The sequence below is a fragment of the Scleropages formosus genome, chromosome 11 (genome assembly GCF_900964775.1).
Source record: "Scleropages formosus chromosome 11, fSclFor1.1, whole genome shotgun sequence".
Lineage (NCBI taxonomy): Eukaryota > Metazoa > Chordata > Actinopteri > Osteoglossiformes > Osteoglossidae > Scleropages > Scleropages formosus.
Window position 1 is genome coordinate 1,625,714 of NC_041816.1, and position 10,594 is coordinate 1,636,307.

The 10,594-nt window shown below is 45.7% G+C and overlaps 1 protein-coding gene across 1 annotated transcript; it reads left to right on the plus strand.

The window, feature by feature from the left end:
- Positions 1-788: 788 nt before the first annotated feature.
- On the plus strand, positions 789-10,357 carry LOC108934609 (sorting nexin-33-like). Its single transcript, XM_018752548.2, has 2 exons — positions 789-3,045; positions 9,388-10,357. The coding sequence occupies exons 1-2, from the start codon at positions 1,626-1,628 to the stop codon at positions 9,639-9,641; spliced, it is 1,674 nt and encodes a 557-aa protein (XP_018608064.1). The 5' UTR covers positions 789-1,625; the 3' UTR covers positions 9,642-10,357.
- The last annotated feature ends 237 nt before the right edge of the window (positions 10,358-10,594 follow it).

The window sequence follows — 10,594 nt, forward strand, 5'->3', positions numbered from 1 at the left end:
CTGTCCTGGGTGTGTCCCCTCAGCCTTGCGCTCTGTGTTGCTGGGTTAAGCTCTGGTTTGCCGCGACCCCTCTTGGGCTAAGTGGCTTCAAACGGTGTGTGTGTGTGTGTGTGTGTGTGTGTGTGTGTGTGTGTGTGTGTGTGTGTGATGTGCAGTATAACATACTTATCTGACACCTCCCCTCCCCCCAAAAGCACCTTGCAATGTTAATCTGCTTAGAGTCATTTACCCATTTATGCAGGTAGGCTATTCTACTGGCGCAATCAGGGTGAGGAGTACCATGCTCAAAGGTACCCTGTGCAGAAGTGGGATTTCAACCTGTGAACTTTGGGTCCAAAGGCAGCATCTCTGACCACTACACTACCAGCTGTGCTCTCTATGTGTGTCTATATATTCGAATGGTATGTATGAGATATACTGTATGTGCTACGCTATACGCGGTGTATTCGATGAAACGACGCTGTTGCCACAAGGAGCAGCACCCGCCGGCTCCGCGTGCCGAGACTCGCGCGCTGCAGTGCGACTGCGGCCACTAGGAGGCGCTGTGGAGGCGCTGTGGAGGCGCCCATTGACTGCAATGCCCCCGAAAGCAGGACGGACGAGTCCGCTCGCATCCCCACAGCTGGACGTGGATTCCCACGAGTGTTAGTGCGACGCGCTGCTCGGAAACGCTGCCGCGAGAGACGCCGCGAAAGCTGCCGCACTTTCTTTCGCAAACCGTGAAGGAGCGTCGAGCGGCTGGAGGAGAAAGAAGGACGTCGCCAAACGTAGAGCCGCGGCTCAAAATCTTCTGCGAATTATTAATAATTAATTCGTCATCATGTAGCTACTAATGATTCAGTTATTAATTACTGATCTGTCTTTATCGGAAAAGTTACGGATCAGATTGGGGATTTTTTTATTTATTTATTTATTTTTTTACACACACAGTTTTGCGGCTGTTTATCGGTCTTCGGTGAAGTTTAAGAAGACAAAGAAAGTGCCGGATTTACGGGAGCTATATTGTTTCTCAGGGGTTTGTTCTCGGGATCATTTAGACGATTGACGAGATACAGTCAGTGTTGCTGTTTATGAAAATTCTAGTAACTTCCCTTGAAATGAACAGTTAATGGGAAAAATTCCTATGGATGTCGAGGCGATTACAAATCTTGCAGCGAACTGTTATGATAAATACGCTTTATAATACGGGTACGTTCATATTTATTTAAATAACTTTATTTATTTAGTTTTTCATTTGGTTATTTTTTCTATTAACATTTGTCGGAAAATAGCTGGAAATACGCACTTATGACGTCACCACCTGTTAAATTATGGCAAATATGGTCGTTCCATGATGACACGTGACGTGGCACTTTGGGGACTGATTTATGACTTTATTGAATGAATAAAACCCAAGTATGAGATTTACCAGTTTGTTTTCCAACTAGAGAGATACAGACAGACTTACTTGGTCGGAGAGTAAGTATTCATAGCTATAGGAGCTGAAGCTAAAAGATCAAAGGCACCGACTTCATTCACTGGTTTATCTATTTGACATCAGATTTTGAGATGAAAGTCAGGCGGCTTTGAGAAGACGCTCGTGCAACAAGAGCTACTTTCGGATCTGAGGTGGTAACTCTGCCAACATGCTGCTGAGAGCCAGGGTTCTCTACCCTTTTCAAAGTGAAAATGCAACAGCGATCAGCATAGAGAAGGACGAAGAGCTGCTTGTTTTTGACGAGCATCCCGTACAAGGATGGATGTTGGGGGAGAACAGCCGAGGGGAACGAGGGCTCTTCCCAGCCTCGTACGTGGAAGTAATCGGGGCCCCTTTAGAGTCAGAGCCCACAGAGTGCGTCCTTCGCTCGGCCGCCTCTCCCGACTTCCCATCCGCTTGCCACACACCCGCTCAAGATCAGCAGAGCTGTGACGATACCCAAGATTACTGGGATGACTGGGACGACTGGGATGACAGTTTGTCGGTGGAACAAGATGGACAACCTGGAAACATTTCTTGGGCCAATGGATGTGGAAGTCAGAGTCCCTACAACAGCCCCGCCGTGTCCTACTGCGCCAAACTTGACTCGGAGGGTCACAGCAGCCTGTCCGTTTCACACAAGAGCAGCACGGTGGCCAAGAATCTCAACCGCTTCTCAAGCTTTGTGCGCTCGGGGGTGGAGGCCTTCATCCTGGGTGATGTTCCTATGATGGCGAAGATAGCGGAGTTCTACACGATTGAAACGGGCCGTCGTGGGCCGCAGTGGAAGGAAAACCCTCACCCTTTCACTTGCACAATTGAGGACCCCACCAAGCAGACGAAGTTCAAAGGTATAAAGACATTCATCTCATACCGTGTGACGCCGAGCCACACGGGCCATCCGGTGTACCGCCGCTATAAACACTTTGACTGGCTTTATAACAGGCTGCTGCAGAAGTTCACTATCATATGCCTGCCCCACCTGCCGGAGAAGCAGGCCACAGGTCGCTTTGAGGAGGACTTCATTGAGAAGCGCCAGCGGCAGCTGACCCTCTGGATGGACCACATCTCCAGCCACCCGGTGCTGTCGCAGTACGAGGGCTTCAAACACTTCCTGCTATGCACCGACCATCGGCAGTGGAAGCTGGGCAAGCGGCTGGCAGAGCGCGACACCTTGGTGGGCGCCCACTTCATGCTCACCTTGCGGATCCCCGATGAGCTCCAGGAACTGCGGGACGTGGAGGAGCAGGTAGACACCTTCAAGGCCTATGTGAGGAAGATGGACGACAGTGTCATGCAGCTTAGCCAGGTGGCCACCGATCTGGCGCACAAACACGTGGGCACCTTCTGCAAGGACTTCCAGAGGCTAGGCTCGGCATTTTGGTCCGTGGGTCATGCCTTCACCATGGATCCCCTTCACGGGTCGGCCACCCTGAACAGCGCCATCGCCCACACCGGCCGCACTTACGAAATTATTGGGGAGATGTTTGCAGAGCAACCAAAACGTGATCTCTTCCTCATGTTGGACAAACTCTTGCTCTACCAGGGCTTGTTGGCTAACTTCAAGGACATGATTCACCAACAGAAAGGTAAAACTTTTCACTTACCTTTGAAAGCTGAATTGGGGGGAAATTTTCCAGGAAGAAATATTTTTAAGAGGTGTATACTTCATTAACTAATGAATTAGCTGCGTGTCCACTGCAAGGTCGCGGAGGTGAAGAACCTGTCCAGAGGTGCACTTTTTCTCAATGTGGAAAAATAATAGTGTTGAACAGAAAGAGACATTTACATTAATTCATTTCACACATTCAAAGAACATTAAAATAAATTCAGTTAAACGGAGAATTAGCAAAAAACTTTTCTTTGGACAAAAGCAATACTGGGCCTCCAAGCTAGGATTGCAAGGAAAACTGAGAACTAAGTTAAACGCCGCCTCCGCTGGGAGTCAGATATTATTTGCAAAGTGAATGAGAGGATAATTCATTTTCATATTGCCATGCAGGCATAACTTTACACTGATACACATCTTTAACATATTACCCACAATGAATCTCCAACCCTCAGGAGTTGTGCTGTTTATTGGATTTTGTCCCTTTCTTAGCTGCTAGGTGAAAGGTAGCTGAAAACTATGGTATAGTCACAATGTGTGAAACCTCTTGTCTTTTCAAATCGCAGTAAGACACCCCGATTTTCAATGCCGAACTGGTAAAATTTGGACTCAACAAAACAGACATCAGGTTGTTGTTGCCACCTGCTGGCTCTCTGGAGCCTCACAGCCTCATCTCCTCTTCGAGAGTGATGGTGCTCCTGCTGTTAACCTTTGTCTAGCTCATACTTTTCTCATCGGCAAATTACCATTGCAGGCAAACAACTTTACAGTGATTTACCGATTTATAAAGCAGAGTATTCTAACTGGAGCAATTTAGGGTGTGTTCTTTGATCGAAAGTTCTAAAGTAGGAGTGGGATGCAAACCAAGCACCTTCTGATGATAAGATGAAGATCCCGGCCAACTGCTGCCAGGCATTTAAAGATGAAAAGTTGTTAGATCTAAATCCTGGCCTGACTATGTGCAGTTTTACTGGGGATGTGGGTAGTGCAGTGGATGGAGTCTGTCGCCTTGCAGTTTGAAGGTTCTTGGTTTGAATCCCGCTGATGCTGCAGTGCCCTTCAATGAGGTTCTTAACTCCAAATTGATAAGGTAAAAATACCCTGCTGAATTGGTACGTAACTGTGAGAAGCTTGCTGTTGTCAAAACCCAACTCTTTATTTCGTTCTGGAGCAGATGTCGGCTAAAGAAACATTAATTATTTCACTCACACACACACACACGCACACACTGCCTACAACCGCTTGTCCCAAGCAGGGTCGCGGTAGGTGGGAGCCTAACCTGGCCACACAGGGCGCAGGGCAGGAGGGGGAGAGGACGCGCCCAGGATGGGACACCAGTCTGGTGCAAGGCACCCCAAGCGGGACTCGAACCCCAAGCCTACCGGAGGGCAGGCCCCGGCCAAACCCGCTGCGCCATCGCGCCCCCCACATTAATTATTTTCTTATTGAAAATGGGGAATTTTCCTGGGTCATGCTTACAGGTAAATTTTGCACCATCAGCATTAAAGCTCTGTGTTTTGACACACATCGTTTTTTTCAAAGAGTTCTACTGGATTGTGGAACATTAAAAACTTTTTTTCTGAAAGGTAGAAAATGGCCTTTGGGATGTTTCTCCTATATCTGGTGCGTGATATTAAGATAGGTGTATGTGCAGTGACTGTACTGTCATTATAAACTCATGTAGGCACCTTGTTGTATCCGCTGAGCGCAATCACTTCTTTTCTCTTCGCTTTCATTTTGACAGACTTACAAAAGCGCCGTCTACACGGCTCACATGCATAGTCTGGTCTCTTTCTCTGGTTTACCGCGTAACATCCGCTCACCTACAGCATTAAAAATGTTCATAGCTCTGGTCCCCTTGTCATGCTGGTGATACAAAGAGAAATTTATATTCACATTTATTTATTATATACATTATACATTTAATTTAGTGCATCACAGCAACAGAAGGAGAGACTTGGATGCAGACACGTAGTTCTAAAGTACGGTCAATTTGTCACATTCCACCGTATGAACCAGTGCACATTACATACAAGTAGGTTTTTTCGTATGGAGTTTTTTTCAGTTAGGAAACAAATCGGTGCTAAAAGTGGTTCAGGATAACAAACACGTACGCGTTTATCGATCACTTCCGAGATCAGAGGAGAAGTGAATTCGATAGAGATGAGTTCTGAGACTCTTCTGAGTGTAGAGAGGGATTCTGCAGCTGTCAGTGAGAGAAGAAGGCCAAGTCACCACGTTGGAACCAGAACCAAAAACCTTTGTGCCTTTAATTTTGGAGAAATTATAGTGAAGTGTGTATAGAAGGCAGTCCAGTCACTATCTCTCTCACACACACACACACACACACACACACACACACACACCCCATCTGAGCCACTTTCCCATACGGGGTCACGGGGCCTAGCCCGGCAGCGCAGGGTGTGGGCACACCCCAGATGGGACGCCAGTCCATTGCAAGGCACCCCAAGCAGGACTCGAACCCCAGACCCACCAGAGAGCAGGACCCAGTCCAACCCACTGTGCCACCGCACCCCCCCCGGTCACTATTAGCTACTGATAAAGTTGTATTTTGGGCCATGAACTCAAAGTGGCTTTAAAGTGTCAATTATTGTGAGATATCGAGAAGTACAGGGGAGGAAAGAGCCCTGAAAGTCCTTCAAGGACTGCTTATATTTCTCAAAGTTTGCCACTGGTATTCATCCTCTCGGTCTGGTTCTGAAAATGCTTTCCTCGCTATGGTCTAAACTAGTACTGTGCGATTTGGTAAAAAAAAGAGTAGTTTTAATTTGATTCGTGCTGGTGAATCAATTTTTTTCCACATGTCTCTTATGATGCCATATAAAGTAAATAGACACAGAATGGATTTTAAGAAGACACATTAGTGCTGGTTATGGCCTTCCCTCCCATGTAAAATCAAAATTTAGGTGGACCCCTTGGAAAAAATCACAGCTGTATAATAATAATTCACTGCATGAGTGCACTGTTGTGGAAAGGGGAGGAAAGTTGTGGATATAGTATAATTAAGATTATTTAATATTTTTTCCCCCTTTAAGTTCAAATCCATTTCTTAAGGCAAAGTGGAATCCATTTGAGTTGTGAGTCGCGAACACTACTGCAAACTGTTGCTGACCTTCCCTGCTGTTGGGCTGTTCTACATCTTTGGTTGTTGAGGAATTGGAGGGCCTACTTGTAGCCTGAAGGATGTTGGTTCGTGCCTCTTGTTGTACCTGTGAGCAACGAAAAATCCAGCTATGAAAGTACATAAAATTTTGCGTTTCGTGAGATAACAGTGTAAGAGGGTTCAATTTATTTCCAGAAGTATGGATAGAATCTACTGTTTTAGTTGAGATTTATGTTTTTCTTGATCAGTTGTTGTGATTCTTAGTGATGGAAGAAGTATGACTACCTTAATACATTTATTTATCAGAAACTTCTCTCCAAAGCAACTTTCAATGAACTCTATATAGTGTTTTGAGCCCACACACCTTATTCACCGCGGTGACTTACGCTGCTAGATACACTACTTACACTGCGTCACTCATCCATACATCAGTGGAACACACACACACACTCTCTTTCTGTCACTCACACACTATGGGGGAACCTGAACAGCATGTCTTTGGACTGTGGGAGGAAACCAGAGCACCCGGAGAAAACCCACACAGACACGGGGAGGACATGCGAACTCCATACAGACTGAGCAGGGATTGGACCCACGTTCTTCCCGCACCACCCAGGCGCCGTGAGACAACAGCTCTACTTGCTGTTCCACCACCGTTAATAAATTGCTTAAACGAATATTAGCCTCCATCCGGTGCCTATATTAAAAGACAGGAGTCCAACCACCACCATTTGAACCCTACTTGTCTGACAACAACAGTAAATCCATTAACAGGAACAACGTTTTTTTTTTTAATCTTTAAAAACCAATGCAGCATCACGAATCCAAGTCAGTTGTAAACAGCATTTCCGAGCAACTCCGTTTTTTTGTGACCGTGATTCCAACATTCTTGAGCGAAACAAAACTAATTGGCCAGCGGATTGGTCTGAACTGGCACAGGACAGACAAACAATGACGCACAAACAGCAAACCCAGCAGCTCTGTTAAAATACAGTGCGCGTTTTTTAATCGTAAAGCAATAGCATAAACCTGTCTGGTAAACACAGCTCAGTTGGTAAATTACGAGCTGAGAAAGTCTTGAACTTTTGTTTGTAATTTTTACGGTGTCCATGGTTACAGCCCTCGCAGTAATGAATCATAGACTGATTTCATAGTTGAGGATTTTTTATTGCTTTCGATCTCGTTTCGCTGAAGTATACCAGCAATTTCAGCAGGGCCCCTTGCAGCTTTATTTTCTCCAACAGGATGTTTCTCCTGCAATCAGCTGAACCCACTGAGAAAATATGTTATGGACCCCTGTGAAGATTTGTGGAACCACCATGCTGTCTGCTCTCTTATGCATATTCATAGCTTCTTCTTAATCACCATTTATTAATTATATTTAACTGTTTATGATGAACAATAAAATGGCGTGGAGCAGAAGGCACCGCTAGCTGATAGTATTTTATCTTGATCTTGGGTACCTTGTGGCTGGTAAGGGAAGTGAAGATGAATGTTCTCATACCCGTGGCTTTTCAATAACCGCCTTGTGCTCGAGAGCTGACGTCAGAACTGGAGGGTGACCATCCCCCAGGTCCGGTTCTTTGCAGCGCTTGGCACGGACGCCTCCTCTCGTGATAGACTCTCCCGCACCCGACTTCCCCGCACCCCTGTGCCCGGGCACATAAGGCTCTCCCATCTGTCATCGACTGTTAGATTACAACTCGCGAGTTCCGTTCAAATGAAAATTACTTTTTTCTTTTGTGGTTGCATTTCGGGGCAGCGCAGCGGTGCGACGGGCAGCACCGGTGCCTCACGGCACCTCGGCTGCGGGTTCACATGTGGTTTGGAATCAAGCTCAGTTTGTGTGGGAGTTCCCATGTTCTCCCTGTAGGTTTCCCCTGGGTGCTCTGGTTTCCTACCACAGTCCAAAGATGCGTGTTTCAGGATGAACTTGTGACTCTAAATTCCGTGTAGCCTGCATAAGTGTGAGTTAAATAGAGTGTGAGATTGCCCTAAGACACCCCATCTAGGTTATAGCTTGTTTTGTGGCCCGTGCTTCCAGGATACACTCTGGAGCGCCGAGAACCTGCAGATGACGAATGGTTAATTTACATTTACATTTATTTATTTGCATTACTGATAAGGGATAATGTTAATGATAGTGGAAAGATGGATGAGCTGCTACATAGACAAGATAAACATGGTTATGTCGTAGCTGTTAAATTAGCTGCTGAAGAGGGAAGTGATGCTATGCACGGCTCCTATATTTTAGGCGCATTTCGTGTGGACCTTTACCTTTCCATGCAATGTACTGGGTCTTTCCGAAGCCTTCCCATTAATAGCGTCATCTCACATGTCCAGAAGGTATCGTCTGTGGAAGAAAGAGGGTCATTACAGAGCTATGGGGAAATGGTCCCCATGTTTAATACATTCCTCCACCCCAGTTAGAGCGACTTGCGGTTCCGTTCCCTCGGCTGTGAATTTCCAGGCCATTGGAAATGTGCGGCTAAGCCTCAGCCCGAGGGCACAAAGCATTTGTCCTCTAAAAGCACTTAAAATAAGGTTGGACGTCTGGAAACGATGCGCGTTTCAGTGTACCGGACAGGATAATTGCATAATAACATTTCCCGTGAATTCATACTTTTGAGTCACAGGAGAAGGTGAAGCGGATGTACAATATCTATTTTCGCCCGTGTACTGTCTCTCCTCTTGATGTGGAAACCAAAATGTTAAACTAGGTTAAAGGCACGGCTCGCAGTAAAACTCTGCCCCGGGACATCGTCCAGCTCTTTTACCGCCAGACCAGAACACACTGGTGACCTGCAGAGAATGTCAAGACACACCAAGGACAGCCTTGGTTTAGACTCCCATTTTTACTGTTATGTGTTATAAGTAATTAGATGCATGTCACTAAATATCTGCCCATCCACACAACAGAGCAATGACACACACTCTGTGTAACTTATAGTAATCAGTTCACATGAAATGCATGTCTTTGGACTGAGTGCGGAAACCAGAGCACCTGGATTAAACCTCTGTGAACACAGTGATTGATTGAAACAAAGATTCAAACTCTTGGCCTAGAAGTTGTGAGGCACCAGTGCTACTTGCTGTTCTGCTGCGCTACCCATACATGTGGTATGTTGTGAGCTCCATTTGATATTCAGAGCAAATGCAGTGAAATTCACCCTGCCCTATATTGTCCTGTGCACCCAGGTGCTTTTGCCAAGGTAAAGGAGAGCCAGCGGATGAGCAGCGAGGGCCGTTTGGAGCAGGAGAAGACGGACGGCATGCTGAAGCGATGTCTGACACTGTGCTTCGTCCTCCAAGCAGAGATGGACCACTTCCGCAAGCGGAGAGCGGAGAGCTTTCGGGAGATGATGCAGACCTACCTGAGGGAGCAGCTCTCCTTCTACCGGAGTGTCGTCGTACAGCTGGAGAACACCCTGCTCATGTACGACCGTCTGTAGGCTCGCTTGTACCACGGGCCGTTGCCACAAGCACCTCCTGAGACACCACCTTCTCCCTTTTCCTCCGTCCCCTCTGAATTTTCATAGAATACTTTCCATAGATAGTTTTAAGAGTTTTCTTCTTTAAACCCCCTTCGAGTATCTAAGATGCACCCTAAATTATTCTTCGCGTGAGACGTCCTCCAATTTTTTATTTCTTTGGCCAAGAACGCACCATCACCAAATTTTTCCGAACAAGTCAGGCACTTTTTTAATATTCACAGAGCGTAACTAAAGATATCTAATTTCAATGACATAACACGCTGTATGACCGCATGCATTTTTTTTTTTTTTTTAAATCAACACCTGAAGCTCTTGGAATTCTAAAAATATCCAGTGGTTGCCATGGTTTAGATGATACAAAGCCTACACTTAGTGCACGCTCGTGTTTGCAGAACATCACATATTGGTGAAGGAGGAGCAGTTCGTGACAGATGGAAACTCTTGTGTGAAGAGGAGGCTCAACCATCACACCGCAGGATGTCCTTTAAACAGGGTTACTTAAACAGTAAGATGTTTGATTCGGCATCATAATGTTTCATCTCGAGTAAATGCCCACACTGTGCAGATTTTATCCTCTCTTAGTTACGTTTAGGGCTCCTCGTGGAGGGCGGAATTTTACTATGATAACAATACAAAGTTAAGTCAAAAAGTATCCGCAACAATGGTTACAGAAAAGTGCAGACATTGCAGAGATTTTTTGACTTACCCCAGTATTCAGTAAAAACCATTGTATATAACTGCATATATGTATTTCACTGTTTTAAGGTTTATCCTTGTTTCATCTCGAAAGAATCCATGGATTTTTTTTTTTTTTTGTTATTTCAGCTTTGATTACCAAATGTAATATTTGCACGGTTTTAATCGTGAAATAGTAGTAACAGGAGCAAAGGTGTTTCATGCTGTCATTTCTT

Bases quoted from the DNA above. Each gene is read 5' to 3' on its own strand.
- LOC108934609 (XM_018752548.2), top strand. From the start codon at position 1,626: ATGCTGCTGAGAGCCAGGGTTCTCTACCCTTTTCAAAGTGAAAATGCA. The intron at 3,046-9,387 runs GTAAAACTTTTC...CTGTGCACCCAG, and splicing joins CATGATTCACCAACAGAAAG to GTGCTTTTGCCAAGGTAAAG.